We start from the raw sequence: 23395 nt of genomic DNA, 5'->3' as shown, positions 1-23395 counted from the left end.
ACCTCTACTAGCCGTGAGCATACTTCCCTCAGTGCTGTGTCATGCTCCCCGTCTGACTTCCCAAAGACCAGGATGTCATCGCTGTAGTTTAGACTGTTCGTTATCGGTCTTATTATCTGCCTGATCGTTTCTTGGAATATTTCTGCTGCTGAAGATATTCCAAAACTTAGCCTTTTGTAACGAAACAGTCCAAGGTGCGTTGAGAAGGTCGTTATATATCTGGATTGCTCATCTAGCTCCAATTGATGATATCCCTTGCACAGGTCTAGTTTGGAAAAGTTTCTCATTCCTGTCAGGCAGCTTATCATGTCGTCCAGATGTGGCCCTGGGTGCCTTTCTCTTTCGATGGCTGTGTTCGGTATTCTCATGTCCACGCAGATCCTTATCTGCGTAGTGTCTTTCTTTGGTACAGCCACTATTGGGGACACCCATGGCGTTGGTCCTTCTGCAGGCTCAATGATGTCCTGGGCCAGTAACGCCTTTATTTCTTCCTCTACTTGAGGTTGTAGATGTATTGGTACCCTTCGGTGGTGCTGTGCAACTGGCCTGACAGCCTCATTTATGTGTAATGTTATTTGTTTTCCTTTAAGTTTTCCTAGTCCTTCCGTTAGCTTCGGGAATTCCTGTAGTATGCTCTCTTTTTCTGACATGTGATACATCATTTTCAGTAGTCCCATTACTTTTGCTGTTACGTTGCTTAGTAGACATGGTGCTGGAATGTCTCCTGGTAACACATGTATTTCTTCTACGACAGTTTTGCCTTTGTGCGTCATGGTGTCCGTGAATTTTCCCATGTTGGTTACAGGATTTTGTGCACCCCATGTAAATACTCTTACACTTGATGGTTGTAGCGGCGGCTTCTTCAAACATGATAACTGTTCAATTGTACTCCAATCAGCAAGACCTTTGGCACCTCTGTAGGTTTCTAGTAAATGGCACCCCGGGTACCTAGGGAATGGGTACTTAAGGGGGTCCCTAAGGGCTGTGGCGTGAAATGACGCAAACAAATGTTAAAACAGGACATGCCATGCCCTCAGACACTGCATGCAATATATGTAAGTCACCCCTACAGCAAGCCTTATAGCCCTAAGGCAGGGTGTGTTATATTAACGTGAGAACATACCTGCATGAACGGATATGCCCCTGCACTGTCTAGTTCAATTACTATTTTATTTATTTTTTATTTATTTTATATTCTTCTATAGCGCAAGACTAGACCCCCGGAGGGGTATCTCCGCGCTTTGCCAGTGAGAATAGCCTTGGATGGTAGTGAAGAGTTGTATGGTGCGTTTTGAGAGAGGGGGATCAGTTACTGGGTAATAAGTGTGTTTTTAGGACCTTTCGAAAGGTCAGATGGTTGGTCAATGATCTCATCTCAAGGGGTAGGGAGTTCCAAAGCTTTGGTCCAAGATAAGCCAGGGCTCGCCCTCCTTGTCTGGCCCTTTTTATTCTAGGCACCTGCAGAAGCTGCTGGCTACCAGAGCGCAGGGTTCGCCCAGGGGCGTAAGGCAGGAAGATGTTGGTCAGATATTTAGGGCCTTTGCCTATCACACTTTTGTGGATTGTGCATAAGGTCTTGAAGTGCACTCGCTTCCTCACTGGTAACCAATGGAGTTTAGTCAGCAGTGGGAGGGAGGGAGTCCTGGGGGGGACGTTGAGGACAATCCTTGCTGCCGTGTTTTGGATTACCTGCAGTTTTTTGAGCTGCCCTTCATTTGCTCCCAAAAGAAGGCCATTGCAGTAATCCACTCTGCTAATAACTAATGCCTGCACTAGTGTTTTTCTATGGCAGTCTGGCAGGTAGGGAAACACTCTCCTTAGCATTCCGATGGCTCGGAAGCAGGTGCTCGCCACCTGGTTTACGTGGTCCTTGTAGGTAAGTGTTTGGTCTAATAACACTCCTAGGTTTCTCACTGTGTTTTTGGGACTAGGAACAGGACCTAATTCCAGGGGCCACCAATCCGGTGTCCAATGTGTTACTGCTTGTCCAAACAGCATGACCTCCGTTTTTCCTATATTGCATTGGAGACAGTTTGCTGACATCCAAGCAGATATTGCTCTCATTCCCTCTGCGAAAGATTTTTTTATCGCAGGTGTCAGTTCTTTAAAGGGAAAGAGGAGTTGGGTGTCGTCAGCGTACGACACTGGTGTAAACCCAAATGTTCTTGCTAGGTTGGCTAGGGGGGCCACATACACGTTGAAAAGTGTAGGGCTTAAGCAGGAGCCCTGTGGCACTCCCTTATTGAGCTCCCTGTGGATGGATTTGTGGGAGCCCAGCCTAACCTCTTGAGAGCGTCCTGACAGAAAGCTTTCCATCCATGCCAGTGCCATACCCTCCAGACCTACGTCCTTTAGTCGCTCAAGAAGTACTTTGTGAGACACCGTATCGAAGGCGGCGGAGAGATCCAGCAGCACCAGAATCATAGAGTTGCCCCCATCCAGTGCCATTCTGATGTTATTGGTCACTGTTTGGAGGGCAGATTCGGTGCTGTGGTTTGGCCTGAAACCAGATTGGGAGTAGTCCAGGCCCTCCGTCGCTTCTAGATGTTGTGACAAGTAGGTGTTCACATGCTTCTCGGCTATCTTACTGATGTATGGTAAGAGTGAAATAGGACGCAGGTTAGAAAGGTCGGTCCATGGGGAAGCAGCTTTCTTGCGTATTGGGTTTACCACCGCCCTCTTCCAGTCTGCTGGGACTTGTCCTTTTGTAAGAGATGTGTTAATGACATTCTGTATGAAGGGGCCCAGGAGAGGGATCAGGGGGGGAACCATCTTAGCAGGAAGGAGGTCGTTTGGAGACCCTGATTTGATGTGAGTAATGAGATGAGGGAGATCAGCACTTTCAATGAGGGGAAAGTGTGATATGGGACTTGCACTGTTTTTATCTTTAGGCAGGTTTGGAAGTATGATCCTGTTAGTGCCATTCGTACTATTATTGGCAGCCACTATTTTTTCATATATGGTATTGATTTTACTCTCAAAGAAGGATGATATCTCGTCGATACTAGATAGTACTAGTGAACAGGGAAGCCATCTTAGGCATGTACTGGGCACGGGTTATTACGAGTTCCACAGCTACATGAGGGTTTTACTGAAACCTATGACATTTGGTGCCAGTAGTGGATTTATTAAAACATTCACCCAGAGGGCACCTTAGAGGTGCCCCCTGAAAATCTACCAGCCTCTTACGTCTCATGTTTGACTGGTACCGCCCAGCCTGCCACCAAACACATGTTTCTGGTCCACTGCAGGTAAGAGCCTAAGCTCTCCAAGGCCAGACACAATGCTATGCTCCAGAGGAAAGTGTCCACACCTCCTCCAGCGGGATGTGATTTAGCAAATCAAGGCCAGGGACTTCAAAGCCCCTGCTACCTTCGATATGCGACCATGGCTTCTGCTAGCCTTGGGAGACACCACCACTGCCAAAACCGACCTACACATTGAGGGACTCCACCAGAGACCGGCTGCACGCCAGAAGTCGTCTTGTTGTGTTTCTTCCCCCTCTTCTACAGGTGCACCGAGAACTGTGGGAGCCTCAAACTTGATGACCAGCCAACCAAAACACCTATGTGCCCGAATCCATTAAAACCGACAGTATGTCTGTGGCCCTGAGACCCCAGTAGTGGAATGTCCCTTTGGGTTCTGGAGGACTGGTCCCTCAGCCCCCGCTTGTAGCCTCTTTCCTACAGGTACTTTTCCCATTGATGACAGTGTGTAATGTCTGAGGCTACCACCGCTGAAAGCACCTCTGCACCCAGTGTCCCCAGGGCAGGTAAAACTGATCTTTTGGTGCTGTCTTGAACCTTGCCCTCTACTCACCTTAAGTCCAGAAGATCAGTACTGTAAGTCATTTGCAAGTCACCATATGCAGTGAATGTTTCTCCCATGGGATAAAATTTCAGCGTTCAAGGCTCATGCCTCAATTCTGACAGCTGTCATGTTCTTCACTTTTTTACTGTAAAATGTGATAACGTCTAAAGTACTCACCCAACTATGAAGTTCTTAGTGTGTAAAATTCTATAAAAATATGTTATTTTTCTAAATTGGTCTTGAGTTTCTTTTTGTGTGTGTGTAATGTATTGACCCTGTGTGTACAACAAATACTTAACACTTCCCTCTGATAAGCCTAAACCAGCCAACTTAGTGTGTTTACTGAAAAGTGTACATTACCTACCCAGGACTGACTTGGGGTTTTTGAGTCTCTCTGAACCTGATCCTGTATTCTTCAGTGGTGAGTCCAACGTCCTCAATCAGGGTATGCTTTATGTGGTAATAGGATTCAGCTTCTGTCAGTGTCAGGAGTCTATTCCTGCACTTATCAGAGAACAGGTCTCAAAGGCAAGAGCCCCAATACTTCTGGCTGACCGTTCTTGCTACACGGGCTCTCTCGAACGCTGTAAACTATTTTGTGATATCATCTCCTGTATACTTGAGAACAATCCCTTTGGGGATTTTCATCAAAGGTTTCCTCTCTATCTCTAGGAATTACGTTGCTGTCTCTGCCCTTCCCAGTATCCTATCCTCCTGGGCTATTCTTCAGGCCAATCTGTCAAGGAGAGCCTCCCCTTTGGATATTTCTTGTACCTTGAGTGACCTTAGCCCTCACTAAAGGCAGGTGCCTTTGGCACATTGGGTCAGTTTTGGGGTAGAGGTACGGTTCTCTTCCTTGCTTGTTCCGCCCTGGGAGCCAGCTCATATTCTGCCAACAGCTTCTGAAGCTTTACAGTGGTAGGGTTCGAGCCAGTTCTTGTTTTGTATCCTTTGCAGAGGATCCTTAACTGCTTAAAAGTAAACTGCAGATAAGGGGTATGGCCTAGCTCCTTAGCCACATCCCCTGCAATATCCATTATCACACTATGACAATCTGTATAATTTGATAATGAAAGAACATTTGTTGAGTTTTTGTTATCAAGAATAGTTGCAGCAGTACTTGGTAGACCTGGGGCTAGTCTCTCTTCAAGAGTTGGGGAAGAATACTGATCACAAGGTGAGAACTAGTATGTCCAAGGCAAGTCATGGAGGGGGTGCTAAAAGAAAGAAGCCAAATAGCCACCCCCCCCCCCCCCCAAGAGAAAAAGGTGGACCAATTTAAGGAAAAAGAAAAGGAGTCCTCTGTAGGCTCCCAAAAACCCGACCAGGAGGGTGCCTACAATACACTACACAAAACAAAACTGGGTACTAAGGTAAGAATTGGGATCCCAAAAGGGCATGTTGTCACAACTTTCAGAAGACTGGACACCACACCGAGGACTGATTATTCCTGTCCTCAAAACAAACCCACTACTGAACCCCCAGGGGTTGCCAGTATAGGCTTAGAGGGTGATTCCTCAGATGAGAAAGTCCTCTTATCATTTAACTGGAAAGTGGACCCAAAAGATGAGTTGGAGATTCCATAGCAGAGTAGACATTTCCACCACCTACTCGTATATGGAATCCCAACCACTGCCCTGAGATACACCTGTGACAGTCACACTGTTGTGCATAACAGGCTGTTTTTCACAAACCAGTATATCCCAGGTGAGACAAGACAAGTAAGGGCTATCCCAGGGGGTGTGACTGTTAGGCCTGTTGCTCTATTACCCCTAGAAATAGATGGATCCTTTAGTAGGAGAGGGTGGTAGACCGTAAAGAACTCCTCCTTGACTTTCTCTTTGGAAATGACCACCTAGAGGTTGGTCTTAGCCAAAGTGTGGCACTGGTCCAGTGCCAGTCCTCACACAAGAGTTCTGAAGTTGCTGAATCTGCAGATAGTGCAGGTAAGCCCCAGAAGAATAAGAAAAAGAGAAGGTGTAGGAAAGGTGGGCAACTTTTAGCCAAAGTTCCAGTGAGCCAAGGAGATTCAACACCAGTAGGGGCTAACTCTAAAGTTGGCACTGGCGAAGCCCTAGCCAGGGCTCGACAAATACACTCGACCGCTCGCATTTGCGAGGTACATTTTATGAGGTCGAGCTATTTTTAGGTCCTACTCGCCCTTTATGGCGAGTAGGAAAACATACTAACTTTTGTCCTCCGTCTTTGAAAACAGAGCAAATGTGACAAGATAACAAGATTTAAAGGCATTTTTATTGCTCACAAAGCAAATGAGCAATAGCAATAAAGAGGTCTTTAAATCTTATTATCTTGTCACATTTGCTCCGCTTTCAGAGACAGAGGTCAAGTAGGTTACTGTTAGGTCGAGGAGTTTTTTTAAAGTACTAGACCGGCAGGACTAGTACTATTTTTCAGATTTGTCGAGCCCTGCTACCTGCCCCACAAGAGGTCCTCACTAGTTACTGTTAATCATAAGATGGTGGCTTCTCGACTAACAGAAGATTTTGATTTGATTTGATTTTGGTTTTTAACTAGCACTCGAATGCCCTGGGGCGTCTTGAGAGAGTGGAAGCTTGCTACGTGATGTAGTAACCCCCATCTACAAAAGCAGACAGGCAAAGTAAACCAAAAGAAGCTTGTAAGTTAGCACCTTCCCCTGTCAGTGAGGAGCTAATGGTGAGGTTCTGGATTCTGACCGGTGTCAGTGGCCTCTGGTGGGTGTTAGCCTTTATGGCTACACTGTCATTGCATGGTGTTGTGACCCCATGCCAAATAGCAAGATATGCCCCCTGACCCTGTTGGTCATGGTGGGTTTACTCAAGTTGTGGGTGCCCTCTTTGGGTAAGCTGGAGTTTGCCCTGGCTAAGATAGTGTTAGCAGATGTAGACACCTCTCATCCCAAGGAAATGGGACTGGGCAAAGGAACAAACAAGGTGCATTTTAAGTTTGTTCCCAACACCGTTGAGATAAGTCGACTTGCCACAATCCAGCTGTTTCTCTACTTGTCCTCGCCTAACAAACTAGGTAGGCTCTCCCAGATTGCGGCTGAGCTTCATGGCCTGGGGGTGAATAGGTGTGTAGGAAACTGGGTTTTTGTTGCAGTACCCACCCTACTTTTTACATAGTATCTAGTGCAACTTTGACTGAAAGTGTGCTGGGTTCCTAATAACAAAGTCTCTAACGCCAGTGTTCTTTCCCTAAACTGAACAATTGTTCCTCAATTGGCAACCCTTTAGGATCTTTGTTAGTCCCCAGTAAGTGGTACCCCTGGTACCTAGAGCCTTGGAACTAAAGAGGGTCCCTAAGGGCTGCAGCACGAATTGTGCCACCCTAAGGGACCACTCACCAAGCTCATGTAAACTGCCTTTGCAGCCTGAGTGTCTTAGTGCAGAGAAAACCAAAGAGTCGACATGGCACACTCCTCTGTGGGCCATGCCGGTAAAACACTGCATATGATATAGGTAAATCACCCCTACGGCAGGCCTTACAGCCCTAAGGCAGGGTGCACTATACCCATGTGAGGGCATATCTCCAAGAGTGGATATGTCCCGGTGATATTGAAGTTCACCCATTGCTATTACCAGTGCACAGGGAAGCGATGACAACTAAATGGGCTGGACACTCATGATTACTGGTTCCCCGACAACATGATGGCTTCACTATACCCCAAGGTGTTTGATACCTAACACCTCGTCTTAATACACCCACTCTGATGCCAGTGCTGGATTTATTAATAAATGCATGCAGAGGGCACCTTAGAGGTGCCCCTGAAAACCTACCAATTGCTAGTGTATTGACTGACTGGTCTCGACCAAACAGCAACTCTAGACACGTTTTTTGACCCCCTGATATGAGAGCCTTCTCTCTCTGAGGTCAGGAACAAAGCCTGCTCTGGGCATAGGTGTTCACACCTCCTCCAAGTAGGAAGGGCATTCCAGAGGAGGAAGCTTCAAAGGCCCTGTCGCCTTTGTTATGCGAACCCAGGCTTCTCCAGATAGTGGAGATGGCCAGCCCCCTGTCCTGCTCCCACTTTTCGTGGCAAGGCAGAAGGGAAAATTAGTAAGATTCAGAGGTGTGCCCACATTCAGCCAGCACCGCCCCTATGGCGGGCCATCTGATGTGGACCCCACTTTTCAGAATCCTCCATTGTTTGTGGGAGAGAATTAGCCTATTAGGGTCAGGGTTAGGCCCACTTCCCACAAAAAGTGGTCATATAGAGGGTGTAGTCACCCTAGAGGTAGGCAGCCCATTGGCTACTACCTGGTACTTCTCTTAACGTCCCTAAATTGAGTGTTTATGTAGCACTTCACGACCCAGGACAGATTCGAAGGAGTAACAGAAGAAGGATGAAGAATAGTCACTGCCTGGTGAGAACAGCGGCAGAACTTTGGATTTGGCTACAAACATTTATGTCCACAGACCTCTCTCGACAATCGTGACAGACTTACTCGCCCTGCGAGCTGGAGAACTACCAAAGCCTTGGGTAGCCTGCCAGCTCTTCGACAAACACTGAAAGTCCCCCTTGGAGTAGAGGAGCTACTCCCCTGCAGTCCACAAGCACCAACAAGCAGAATCTGTCCCACCGCCTTGCAGCTCCCTGGTCTGACTGATACCACAGACGACCAGGAGAAGGTAGTGATCTGGAAGGTCAGATCTGTTGCCTAACCGAGTGTGAAGACACCAGGACCAACCGGAGCCATGCAGTACCAACTCCCGGGGTACCAGATGCCCTGCACCAAATACCAACAGCGAGGGACCAGTCCGGACTCTCACTGCACCAGGACCAAGAGCCGTCAAGGAACATCAGCATCACTAAGACCCACTTTGAGAGTCGCCCAGCTGCCTTGATTTCTCTCCTCCAGCTGTTTGTCCCTGACTGCAAGATGCATCTTTGCGCACCAGCCCAGCCAACCAAACCACTCTGCATCCAAGCCTCCTAATCCGGGTTTTGATGAACCGGCTGTGTCCCCGTGCTTCAAGACCCCTTGCGAACTGAGCCCCTGTTTGGGGACCCTTGGACTTGTTTGCAAATCCCCCTGTGCAGCCTCATTTCAGGTGCCCCCCCCCCCCCTTCTCCGTTGCGCACCTTGTACCAGCTTCACCAGCACCCTGCTCTCGGTAGAACCCGGGTGGTTCCCGAAGAACTGCTGGCCCACTACTATTCTGATCCCAGAAGGTGAACCCCCTAAAACTGACTGTACCTACCTTTATGCATTTTTTTTTACTTTTCCTTCCATAAGATTCCATTGGTTGTAAAAGTAGACTGTACTTACCTTGAAACGAAGTTGAGTTCAAAATATAAAAAAATATTTTTCTAATTTGGTCTTGGATTTATTCTTTTTGTGTTTCTCTCCTTTATTACCTCTGTAGGTACAACAAATGCTTAGCACTGCCCTCTGATAAGCCTAATTTCTCGCCCACACTACCACAAAAGAGAGTGTTAGTATAATCTACCTTAGCCTCTGTAAGCCAAGTGGGGACCCACTGGACTCTCTGTACAGTGTACTTCATTTTAGTACACTATATAGAGAGCCTGCTTTCAACACCCACATTACCACAAAAGAGAGCATTTGGAATTATTTATTAATTGAAGCCCTGTAAACCAATAAGGGTCGTCTGGACTTTCTACATAGTGTCCCTGATTTTGGCGCACTACATGAAAAGCCAGCTTCCTACAATCATGTTTTGCTTTGTGTTCTACATTCAAAGCAACGGTTTTGATATTGTTTCCCCACCCAGTGATCAATCACGGGCATCACTGACAGTTAATCAGGCACACCCGGTATCCTGTCACTTCCAGTGGTAGTGCTTCAGCAGTCGCAATCAAACAAGTCATGTTTAATTTCCTCCAATCAATACTTTAACCTCCCCCTTTGATTGGAGGATGGGGGCTGTTCGTAGGGAGGCCTGGAGCAACATCTGTGCACCCTGCTGGTGCCTGGGTGAGGGGTGGCCCTTCCAGGGACACACTGCTAATATCCTGGCACTTTGATATCCCTTGTGGGGACGGGGCAGGAGCAAAGTGTTTGGTATATCTCCAACGTCCTAATGAATGTTTGACCACCCTAAAGTAAGCCAACTGACCGGTTATTAAAGCATAATATACTCCCTCTACATCTCGATAAAAAAAAGAAAAAAATCAAAGCAGAAATTCAAACTCATAGTATGTAGAAAAAACACAGTCAGGTAGGTCAAAAAATACATTTTCAGGATGCTTACACTCTACTAACTTTATTCCAGTGACATCCTTGTGGACCAGATGTGCACGGAAGCACATCTGGTATCTTTGATTCAAGATCTGTAGCCAACACTACCAGTAAAGTCCTATCTGCAAACATTTTCCATGTTCTTGTCTCTCTTGTATACTGAAATGTGCACCCCATGGAGAAGAGAGTGCAAGAATTCCATGACATTGATTTGCAATATTCTATTTAACGTTGTGAAGCGTCAGTCACTACCACAAAAATTAAAACCAATAAAATGTACTTTACATTTTTCATTTCAAATTTAAGACCAATAAAAATGTACTTTATTTATTAAAACAATAACATTTACAATAACAATTTTGTTAGTGCTAACATAAGGCGACTTCTACTACGTCAGGTCCAGGGCTGGCTTGATGAAATTAGGCTGAACGGCTTCACCCAAAGACACTTCAACAGCACCAAATCCTTGGTCTTCTGTTCTAATACTAAGTGCAACATCAGCACACCCACTTTCTGCAAGATCAAGAACTCTGGCATCAACAGACTGCTCGGCTGAGTAAAGTGATTGCTACCAGAACATGACTTCATAACAGTAGTATTCAACTGATATTTCTCTCTTACCTCAGGGCACCAGAACCGCCCTGGCCTTTGTCCCTCCGACCAACGAATCTGCATTGAAGAACATTTCTCATTCTGCAGTTTGTGGTATCAAATGCCAGAAGATAATTCACAGAATGAGTTAAACTCTCAGAAAATCCCGTTTAACTCTTGTTTTAATTTATTTTTTATAGTTTTATAGAGCGCAAACTAGACCTGAGACATCGGGTATCAGAGCGCTTTCCATGAGACCCAGTTTCGTTACAGATGGACTCATTCAAACTCTTCCCGTGAGCATCACATTTTTGACTTTCTATGTCATTTGGAAGAGTCATAAGTTTACTCCGCCTTATCAACTAACCAAGATCAAGCTGGCAAAATGCTAAGTACACCATCCATTCTGAATCCAGGATATGCAGCAGGGAAATAGCCTGACGAAGGGCTTTATACTGTGACTCTCTGAGGGACTGGAGCTTCTTCCTGGTCAAAATCCTCCAGACACCGTCCCTCCTCCATGACAGCGAAGAATTTAATATAGTCATTTCCAAGCCCAGTCCCACCTGATGGTAAAACCAGGTCTACTGTTGCATTGGAGAGTGCCTTAACTAGGGGTGTGGGACATTTGTGAAATTTGCTTTCACATAAATATGTGAAATTTTAGGAACACTATGAGAAATGTTATTCCAGTACGCAAAGTGCAAATCCATCATTTAGTGTTATATTTTAGCGTGAAATGCATACTCGAGCCAATTTTTGAATGAGGGTGTATGATATTGTAAAAAAGTAGCACGAAAAACACAAGTAGTGACAGCAACAGCCACCTGCGTTATTCCTAAGTGCCTTGGGTGAGATTTTTACGTAGCGTGGCATAATGGATAATGGCATAATTTCAGTAATCTACGATAAGAAGAATAAGGCAAAATTTCTGAAATGACTTGAATTTGATTTTGCCCGGGCCTACCCTTAACCTCTTCTGTTAACTGAGCTACCCACTGCATCACAGCCCCCCACCTTGACGCCCCACCGGCCCCCTTGCTACCCTGCCATGCAACCCACTCCCTGTCTCTCACCATCCACTTCTACTATCTGATCCTCCAATTACCCCCTCCCTGCTTTCATTACCTCCTCGTCCACCTTCCTTGATGCAGTCCTTACGTATAAGATACTTCTCGTTTCTGGCAGAAAGAAAAAAACAATATAGGAGACCCCCTGGCCAGGGAATCAAAGGAGCATCTGTGGCCCAGAATAATAACATAGAAAGAAATTCCCTCATGACCTAAGTTATTTTATATTTGACAATTCTTATGCTTTCATCAAAGACCTTCAACACAAGGTGACAACATTACATTTTGTCATATTTTTATTTCTTTTTTATGTTTTCTTTTCAGAGAGATTATATTTTTCACAGTATTTCTTAAATTCATAACAATTATTTTATCAAAAAGGACATTTAAATCACCAATGAGTAATAAAAAATACAGACACCATACAGAGAAAACAAGTCAAGTACACTCTCACAAATATCTCATGCATACACTCTCATACACTCTACATTCATTCTTTGTTCTGAGTCTGAGGTCCTTGCGTAATAGATCACATAACAACCTGTGACCCCTCAGACTCAGAACAAAGAATGAATGTAGAGTGTATGAGAGTGTATGCATGAGATATTTGTGAGAGTGAACTTGACTTGTTTTCTCTGTATGGTGTCTGTATTTTTTATTACTCATTGATGATTTAAATGTCCTTTTTGATAAAATAATTGTTATGAATTTAAGAAATACTGTGAAAAATATAATCTCTCTGAAAAGAAAACATAAAAAAGAAATAAAATATAAAAATATGACAAAATGTAATGTTGTCACCTTGTGTTGAAGGTCTTTGATGAAAGCATAAGAATTGCCAAATATAAAATAACTTAGGTCATGAGGGAATTTCTTTCTATGTTATTATTGCGTTCCTCTCTTTCCCTGACCTTAAAGTATATTTAGAGGGGGTCCCTTATCTATGTAAACGCATCTGTGGCCCAGGCCTTCCGAAAGGGAATCAAGGAGCAGGACTCTGAGTAATGAAGATTACCAGTAAGTTACATTACTTGCACCCCACTGCCCCAACCTTTTTACCGGACTTTGTTGTTCTGCAGTTAGGTTCGAGCTGTATTAGTCCATATACATTACTTACAAACATTGTGCAAATCCAGTTATCAGATATGGGGTGTACTCATCTTAGGTGGATGCGAATCAACTACTCCAACCATGGTAAAAAACGACAGAAAGATAAACAAAATGTAAAGTCACTACTACCCTACCCATGAGTGTCTCCTATAATCCTCCTGATGCAACAGTTTATCACAGAGCGACACAAGAGCTGTCTATGCTCTGGGACTATGCCGGGAATAGTCGGCAGGTAGCCAAAGCAGATAGCAGACTTAGTGTTGCTTCACCCTGCTTGCTATTAGTGCCTCTCTCTCTAGCATTAGCTAATAAGCACTGGCAAAGCCAATAGGTCTGGCTTTGGCAACAACCCTGCAGTTTTTTGTATTTTTCATTTGCAGACATAAGCAATATGCAAAAAAAAAATGGCAAACGTAAAAATGCCACATTTAGGAGTGACAGCAGCCCTGGCACTCAAGTGCACCCCGTTTCAAATAGCTGTGCACACGTGAGTAGGCAAAATGCTGTCACTCACAATGCAAGAGAGTATGTTGCTGAAGTAGGCTGACCTACTGTCCCATCCTGTATGCTGTGGTGGTTGGAAACAACATGTGAATGACACTTGAACTGATGGCAAATCAGTTGAGGAGGGGCTAACCCATAGGCACTGAATGAATATATGTTGTTAACAATACATGGGCAAAGCTAATGTTTTCTCCAGACCAAAAGTGGCCGATTGGAGATGGAGCAAGAATCGGTGAATGAGTCGACGGTGCTTATTAGGTCTCTCTGGTAACAGGTGTCACGGTTGCTATTTCAAGTGCCCTTCTGTTAGGGACTGCATCGCCTGATTGATTCTTTTTTACATCTGCTTGTAGAACCAATGGTTGATAACGTTAAGTTTTAATTTTTTCTCAGGGGAGAGGGAGTGACGTGACATGCACTCGATGATTTTCCAAACGTGGCGAATGTCACTGTCAAAGAAATTGATCGCTGTGGAATCATGGGGGAATAACACACGAGAAGCTTCATCCACAATAGTATCCTGCCCCAGGCAATTTTAAATATGTATGAGCAATTTGGTGACAGCTGGAGCAGATAATGTGAAGAGCACAAGGCGCATGCGTGGGACTTGCTTTTTGATTTGAATGCTGAAGCTATGCTTAGTTGGGGAAAAAAAACATTTCAATTCACCGAAATTTTGGGAAAAACTAAGGTTTAGGGCTTGTCTCAAGTCAGATCTGTTTGTGAGCCTGTTTTAGGATCTGGTGGCCCGAATTATACTGTTCGATAGCGCCAGAAACATTGCTTGCAGCAAGCACAAATGCATGCAGTCTTCCATACCTTGCAAAACGCCTATACAGCTTGCCTTTTATACGTTGAAAACAGTTCCAGTTTGCAAAGGTGGGGTACCTTTTGTCTATAATAATAAAGGATTTTATAAAGCGCCTGGTGACGCCATCTCGGCGTATCCCCGCGCTGTGGAGAGAGAAAACAGGGGAAGTGAGCGACCTAAAGGGCGAAAAGGTGAGTCTTCAAGAGTCTCCTAAAATCTGATGCGCTAATGGTGGTCGCTTTTATTTTGGCGCCCGGACATAATTTTGTCCCAGTCCTGACAGGGTAGGTGTACAGCTGCTTCTTCTGTAATTTAATATCTAGCAATCTTGATGGACATCTTTTATATATGGGCTGTATAACAATAACAAGTGCATTTCTGAGAAAAAAGATAGCGTACCTTTACAGACTTGGCTCCACTGGTGTATGTGGTTACATTCTCAAACTGGTAGCTGCATTGTTGACAAATTGGGTGTTCGTGACATACCGAGTGTTATTTGAAACGGCATACTTAGTATTACCACATATAACCTTTTTGTTTTTAGTATAATTCCAAGAGTTCTTCCTAGTATATGCAGGTTTTCGCTAGTAAGTGACAGAGTAGTAGTACACTGGAAACTTAAAAGAAAATCCCCGGCCTAAACCAAACCTACTCCGGCACCCACCCAGGCAGGTTCTCTCCTGTGAGATTGTAGTGGGTGGTGGGCAGCAGGTGCGCCAGCAACTGGGGGCGCCCTCTTGTGCATACAAACATCAAATATTGTTCCCAGACCCGGGGAAAGGCACATTTAGTTAATGCCACATTGCTTGAGGTGGAAATCACCACGCATCAAACCTGTGCTTTCTCAATGTACTCTATGCGTGTGTGTTAAGTAGTGAGGCCTGATTAATTACGCCGCCCCTGGCAGTACAACTAGGTGAGCTCACTGCACGTATCTCCTCGCGTGCCTCCCCTGGGGAGTCGTGATATCTAACAATACGAGCCCTTTATGCAGCCTTTATCATCGTCGGCTCAGCGGCACACTAACACAGAAACCCTGGATACATTGCATCAGATCCGTGATAAATGAGTCTCAGAGGGCGCGCGCGCGCACGAGGACAGCCCGCGTGCGGTAATTATCTGAGGTGGAGCCGTTCTGGGGCCTAACGTCGCTGCTGAGTGTTTTGTTGCTTGGAGGCCATGTTTGCATGCGCCTCCTCTCTGGCACAGCTTCCTTGCGCCTGGATTTCATGCTGTATATATTCTATGTTTTGTGCAGACAATTGTTTCACTTGCAGAGTGGAATGCTTTCTGAAATTAGAAAAAGTGCGCATGCTCTCAAACCATGACTTATCCAAGACCTGCTAATTCAGTGGCCTTTCATTCTATTAGCATATCTGTCTGCCATTAGTGGAGGCAAAGCAGACAGAACCAATTTGAGACCGTGCTGGTCCTGTAAAAACACAGAAGCAAGCGCGCGCGCGCTCACGGACTCTAAAACAATTTCGGCTTAAAGTAAACGGGGAACATACTGTGACCCGACCACTAAAGCGGCTTGCAGAAATAAAGCCAGCTGATTTGCATTTATGTCATATTGACCTGGTTTTGTTCACAGAATATTCTATACAGTGTACTGAAATATCCTATTCACACAATAGAGCACATGCCTGGAATGTGTTGGCACTTTTGCTCTGCTACTCTCAATTTTAAAAGCGCTTCCGACAGACGGGTGCAGTGTTCATCCCCTAAGGATTTTATTGCTCCTCAACTGGACCTGTGGAACAATTTAATTAGACATGCAATACTAATCCAGAAAATAACGGGAAGCACATTAGACTTTACAATGGAGACAGACACATTTTAAATTAAACTATGAAGGTTTATTAAAGGATTCAGATGTTACAGAAAGCACAATAAATACTTAGCATCAGTTAATCGTTTAAATTGAAAGAATAATATGCTCAGAATAAAAAACAAGAAATATATCGGAACAAAAAAAAAACATCTCAGCTCAGAGAAATAAATCAAAGTTACAAATCATAGGTCGGACCCACAAGGTTAAGTCTCCAAAATAAAAGGAGAGTGAACCAAGCACCCTAAAGCGAGGGCTTCTTTTATAGTGCAAAATTCAATATACGCCATACATGGACACACACACATTAAATACACGCAAACTGGATCAATCAGGTTATAGAAAGAAAAATACACTTTCTGAAAAAACATTTTTCCGCTATAACCCAAAGAATCACATGATGCAGTTCCCATCCCTGTTGACCTTCAGGCACCAAAATTGTTAATATAGACATTGCTACATAATATACAAGTACAAGTTCTCATGAGTATCACACTATGGCCCCAAAAGATGAGGCCTTGAAACAACTCCTTCTCAGTTTAACATTGTCCTACAGAGTCCTAAAGAAAGATTCATCATTCTGTACCTGAAAATTTGGCTTACATCTAAAAGCAGTGTTTTCAAAGTTTCTTGTACATGAATCGTCTGTTGAAAAGATGACTGTGAGCAGAGTTGCCATTTCAAATTCAAGGCCTACATTGACTGTTATTAACATAAGCACATTTCTCTAAACCTCATGTCTTCAGTTCAACTACACGTAAAATGTTCTTTTATTGTGTAAATGCTACTGTACATTTTAATTATAAATCTTTACATCAATCGCAAACATTCCAGCGTCCACATCTCGCTTCTACCAGACCCTTTCTGTGATCTTCGATACATCCACACACTTTCAGTAGTTTCTCTTAACTTACCAGTAAGTCAATAACAATTAAACACGTCTACTGCTTGCTTCTGCCTCCTGTGTTCTCTCCCTGTAGGGTACACTTATTTTCGTATAACTTTCATGAGATTGGGGTCAATGGACTCCTGAGTGGCATCTCGTGTTTGGACAAGCAACAGTGTTCAAATAAATAAAAAAAAGTATAACCTTTATTTGGGATATGCCATTATATGTTAAAAAAAGCCAACAAGAGCATACATTATTACAAGTGTGCATTCTCGTTAAGCATAGTGTTTTCTTATACTGATTATTTCCAGTTTAAATGTAAGCAGCTGAGGTCGAAAGTGGCATTACTGATTGGATTTCTTTTTGGATTGGTGCCTTAGGTCACTGCTGAAGACTGCGAAGAAATTGTGGCTGCGTGTCAAGAGAGTGGAGTCATGCTTGCTGTTGGACATATCATGCGGTACTATCCAATCTGTATCAAAATAAAGGTAATCATCATGGTACACAGAATCTTTGCAGCTACCATCCCACAACATAGAATGTAATTCTCTAATTTGGACGCTACCACTGGATAGTTTCAGAGAAACACAGCAAGATGTCTGAGTGAAGAGAACTCCTCTCAGTTTCTGGGCAATTGTTTGGCTGTAGATCATGGAATTTAAGGGCTCTGTCATCAAAATCCACAAGCAGCAAGACCTTTAAGGTGGCTAATTCTACTCTGGGTAAAGTCATGGAGTTCCCTTACTTTGGTGTCTTATTTGATGCTAAAAACTGTTGGCCAAAAGATCTGAGTTTGTTAAAACCATAGGGTAGGTTTCTTGTTTTGCACAAAGGTTAGGCTCCTGGGTGCCAAGGGACCGTATACAATTTACCAGGCTAAATGCATATCTCAACATTGATATGAAAGTGAGGTATGGGGCTATGCACAAGTGACAGGCCTGATATCCCTAATCCCTCTTTTGTGTTGGATTAAGATTTGGAGTAGGGATGAATTGAAGTTAAATCTGTTGATCCTGCAGACTGCTTGGCCCTCGGTCGGGCTCCTAAAATACTGTGGATTGCCTATGTTAAGGCAGCTTTTGCTTCCTTTGGCATGCCCGATTTTTATGAGGACCCCGTTTCTCTCTCCATGGGCGAGCTGGGGTGTGTTAAAATGCTGTTTTTAAACTGTTCCGGTTTGGAGAGAGAGCTTCTGGAGCTGCAGAAACCATCAGTCCAAGGTTATATGTTGTTGAAAACCATGCAGGGGCTAGAGCTGTATCTTGCCAAGATTCCTTCACAGCAAGATAGGTTTTTATTGGCCAGGTTTAGGTTTAACCAACTGCATCATCTTTTGGCATCTCCATGTGGAAGGGCACGGTCTGAGGCGAGGTTGGCCTGCGGCTGCGACAATAAGTCTCTGCAGGACACTTTGCATTTTGTAATGTTTTGTTTGTATTTTAGCTTGCCTAGGAAGCAGTTTTAAAAAATCCTTTGCTGAAACTCCTGAGTTTTAACCAAGTTAGGCCGGCCTTAATGTATCTTTAGATGCTCCGCGCTGACTATGTTACTTTTACTATTTTATTATTTTTGCGAGCTGCTATGGGGTCCAGAAGATCGAGACCTGACTAATAGATGTAGTGTCTGAGGGGGTGTGCTTCAATATTTTATTGAATATAGGGGGGTGGCTGCACTCTCTTATTTAGAACTTAAGGCGTTTGTTCGATATGTGTGCAGTACCGGTATGTAGCCTGCAAACTATGAAATATCATGTGTGTATGGCCTGGTGATGAACCAGGACACCAGTACGCACTACTCAGTTTGATGTAAACATTAGTACATTTCTTTAATTTTTTCAGAACAGTCAACGAAAAATATCATTACATTCATTTTCAATTTTCATTTGTTACGAAACATATTCTTTGTCATCAGAATATTGTTTACATGCATAATTCATACATTTAGATATTATTGCATTTCATCTACACCCAATGCATTTCGGGGCGAGAGCCCCTTCGTCAGGGGTCTGTATGTGAAAAAAAGAAGAGAAAGGAATCTCATTACTAATGATGCATAAATATATAGGGAAATTGATCTCTGTGTTATGTACACTCCTTACCGCTGATGAGACAAAGTGTGTAAATTGTGATGATCCGGGATGTTTTTAAGATAACCTGAGCGAAAGAAGAGTTAAGGTCTCATTTTAGATACATGAAATTGTATTGTTGGTCTTGTTAAGCAATGATTATCTTTGTAAAGCACTGTGTTACCTGTATGGTTGACTGCTTAGAGTCTATAAAGAAAGGAAAATGATAGGAGAATGTCAGGGGGGATTTTTTGCGTTGTTATCTGGGAAACTTAAGCACAAGCAGCTATTAATCTGAGTGCTAAAAATAATATTGGATGATGCTCACCTTATTTTCATTTTCATTAAATCTAGAGCCTGTGTGGAAGGAGAAAAGATTGCCATCGGTTACCTAAAGTGCGGATATGTGCGCATACTAACAATTTTCGGTTGTTAGAAATAAAGTTTACCTGTGAGTCTTACGCGATGTGTATCGGACTCAACTTGGGCTCTAGGTTCGGTCGGATCTGTTAACAAAACAATATTCTATCAGACGCTGGCCAGCGTGTAAATAATCGGGTTAATAGGTGAGTAAAAAAGGATTCTTAGCTATCCTTACCGAGGCATCTGCATCCAAAGATATACAAAGAATCATTCTCAAAAGATGGGAAATCATTAAAGCGGAAAAAGACTTTGAAACACTCTTTCACGACAGACCCTTATTCGCATATAAAAGATCACAGAATCTGAAAGAACTACTGAATAAACCAAACAGCGACGACACGACAGGAAAAAGAACATACAAGGGGACTCAAAAATGTTACAATTGCAAAAATTGTAACAATGTAATACTCGGCGACACTTTGTTCCATCCACGTACAGGAGAAAAAATACAACTAAGGCATACCACGAATTGCAACTCTGAACATGTAGTGTACTTAATAAAATGTCCATGCAGTCTGATATATGTCGGAAAAACAGACAGAAAATTGAAAATAAGGTTGACGGAACATAAGAGCCGCATCCGCAACAAAAATCTGACAGCACCCCTGGCAAAACACTGGATTGAATCAGGGCATTCCATAGCCCAACTAAGATTCCAAATTATAGAAATGATTCCGCAAAGGCTAGGGATAGACAAGGCTAAAATTCTCCTCCAAAGAGAGACATTCTGGATACGCAAGCTTCAAACCCTCACCCCGAATGGGTTAAATGACAAGCTGGATCTCATTTGCTTTCTATAGAAACTGACACTTCCTAAGTCCGCTCCATATACACAACTATTTAATCTCAATGATTCACAAAGAATATACACCACAAGGTATATATAAAAACACTTCACAAAATACACTTCAGTTGCCAAGCCTATACAAAAATATACACATTAAACCATGGTCTCATGACAACATAAGACAAATTAGAATGGAAATAGGCAGGAGACCCACAATGTAAATAACCAGAACACATCGCCAAGCATAATAAACAGATAGAAATGCACAAGCTTTTATCTTCATGACCAGAGTAACATGTATTTAAAATCACCATCGGATAGCACATTCTTTCATTTTCATAATCTCTTTTTCTTCAATATCCCAACATCGCCATTTTCTAAGGGACATAATATGAACCTAAACCTTTCACTCTTGATTTCCCATATGATATGGAATCGATATATACAACCGCTAGTTAACAAATTGCACATTAGTAAATATTGTCTCTCAAACATTCAAAGATGGCGACCATCAATACGAGGTCGGATATAGTTAAAAATTTCACTCGCTATTATAAAATCATATCCACACTAAGTTTATATCAGTTATGCTTAAAATGCATAATCGTCACAGACAGAGCTAGAGATAATTCGTTACACAACAATAGTTAATGCTCGAGCATAGCGTTAGTCCGTTTTCAATAGCTACACACGGAGCTCTAATAATAACAAACAAGGGACTGCGCGAGTATACACAAACACTCGGAAAAGACGCTGCGACGGGTCGTCACGGATTCCCGCTTCGGTAAGGATAGCTAAGAATCCTTTTTTACTCACCTATTAACCCGATTATTTACACGCTGGCCAGCGTCTGATAGAATATTGTTTTGTTAACAGATCCGCCCGAACCTAGAGCCCAAGTTGAGTCCGATACACATCGCGTAAGACTCACAGGTAAACTTTATTTCTAACAACCGAAAATTGTTAGTATACGCACATATCCGCACTTTAGGTAACCAATGGCAATCTTTTCTCCTTCCACACAGGCTCTAGATTTAATGAAAATGAAAATAAGGTGAGCATCATCCAATATTATTTTTAGCACTCAGATTAATAGCTGCTTGTGCTTAAGTTTCCCAGATAACAACGCAAAAAATCCCCCCTGACATTCTCCTATCATTTTCCTTTCTTTATAGACTCTAAGCAGTCAACCATACAGGTAACACGGTGCTTTACAAAGATAATCATTGCTTAACAAGACCAACAATACAATTTCATGTATCTAAAATGAGACCTTAACTCTTCTTTTGCTCAGGTTATCTTAAAAACATCCCGGATCATCACAATTTACACACTTTGTCTCATCAGCGGTAAGGAGTGTACATAACACAGAGATCAATTTCCCTATATATTTATGCATCATTAGTAATGAGATTCCTTTCTCTTCTTTTTTTCACATACAGACCCCTGACGAAGGGGCTCTCGCCCCGAAATGCATTGGGTGTAGATGAAATGCAATAATATCTAAATGTATGAATTATGCATGTAAACAATATTCTGATGACAAAGAATATGTTTCGTAACAAATGAAAATTGAAAATGAATGTAATGATATTTTTCGTTGACTGTTCTGAAAAAATTAAAGAAATGTACTAATGTTTACATCAAACTGAGTAGTGCGTACTGGTGTCCTGGTTCATCACCAGGCCATACACACATCAATATTTTATTGACCATTACCATTCTATGTTACCATTTTATAAATTTTGCGAGCTGCTATGGCGCCCAGGAGATCGAGATTTGAGTAATAACGGTAGTGTTTGAGGGGGGAGGGGTGTTTTACTGTCTTATTGACTATTATCATTTTATTTTATTTATCAGTAATTAAGTTTATAATGAAGATGCTATTTGCATTATTTAATGGTGATTTTATCAACCTAAAAACAATTTATGAATTGAAATTGAAGGACTCTGTCCCGATAAAAACATCCTTCCAGATGGGGACCGATTATTCTACATACTTCCAGATGGGGGCTGATTATTCTACATACTTCCAGATGGGGGCCGATTATTCTAATTATAAAATAATAATACTTTAGATCCTTGTATGATTTTAGATGGCTCCCTTATAGATACCATGGCACTTTGCCCATAGCCCCCTTTATCTAACATGAATCTACTTACAAGTGGTTGCTTTAGTTGGTCCGAGAAGCTCCATTCTTTGGTGGTTGTGTGCAAAAGGTTTTCAGTTGTAGGGGAGCCGTAAACGCAAATATCTAAAATGGTCCCATTTGACAATACTCCTACAACCAATTCTTGTTATTCTATTGTGAATGCCTACTTTACGGCTAGGATCTTGGTTTCAGGGCATGATTGCATGCTTGCTAGATGGAAAGTCGATGACTGGATGATAAACAGGTCTTTGCTCTGTAAGTTTGCAATTTGTTTTGCACTATAGTAGTAAGGAAAGGGAGACTAATCTCCCTATTTAGTCAAATGTTTCCATTATTTTCTTATTAAAAGCAAGTTCTGATATCAGAACATGCTTGTAATAAGAAAAAAGTTCCAAGTCTCTAATAATTTATTACACACAACCCGTGACGTCATAGTGCCAACCTGCAACTGCCTCCTATGTTGGGCCATCCCTCTCAGGACTTATGTCACTTCCTTCAGGGGTGATCACTTAAGCCAAGTGAAATCTGCACCTGCATAGAGAAAAACCTAACTTCTGAGTTTAGAACCACACAGGTGGGGTTGATATTTAGGCCAAGCAGTACCTTGGAGTTGCCATGAGCAGGCGTACACACCGACGTTTTCACAACAGCAGAGAGGAGAGGCTGGCACAGGAGGGGCTGGTAAACTCTGGCTGAACCTGTTCTTTGGACTTCAGTAAACTAGCTCGCCTTCTTGCAGCCTGCCGATAGGAGATGCAGGCAGGGCTATATAATGCATGCCGTTTCCCTATCCTAGCGAATAGGACCCCAAATGAGCAAGCCTAACAACAACAAGAGCAATTTTATCTATTTCCTCTGGTACGCTGTTCAAAATCTAGATTTGTTTTGCTCTTAACTACCACTTATTGTAAAGGCATAAAGCGCCCTCAAATACAAGTAAATGACAAGTCACCTCGGTGTATTGCAAATTTGTAAATGCGTTTGGTCTATGGCCTTATTTCTTACTGACTTGCAATACCCATATAACATACCCTTGGGGGTACATTATCCCTCGTATACTATAGTGAAGCCTGCAATCCTTGTATAGAAAACTGCCTCCAATTTTCTTATTAAATTCTACATGAGACCGAATTAGTGACTTGTAA

At 43.0% G+C, this 23395-nt stretch overlaps 1 protein-coding gene across 1 annotated transcript in view; it reads left to right on the top strand.

Annotated features, from left to right (window-relative positions):
* LOC147711087 (uncharacterized) overlaps nt 1–23395 on the top strand; it is a 1001373-nt gene that overhangs the window by 450140 nt on the left and 527838 nt on the right. The window contains exon 7 of the mRNA XM_086921902.1: nt 17203–17310. Within this exon, the coding sequence (XP_086778028.1) occupies nt 17203–17310 (108 nt within the window). The remainder of the gene's footprint in view (nt 1–17202; nt 17311–23395) is intronic.

This window comes from Lissotriton vulgaris, chromosome 5 (assembly GCF_964263255.1).
Source record: "Lissotriton vulgaris chromosome 5, aLisVul1.2, whole genome shotgun sequence".
NCBI classification, from domain to species: domain Eukaryota; kingdom Metazoa; phylum Chordata; class Amphibia; order Caudata; family Salamandridae; genus Lissotriton; species Lissotriton vulgaris.
Note: the sequence above shows the minus strand (reverse complement) of the source record. Positions and strands in the feature narration are given on the sequence as shown.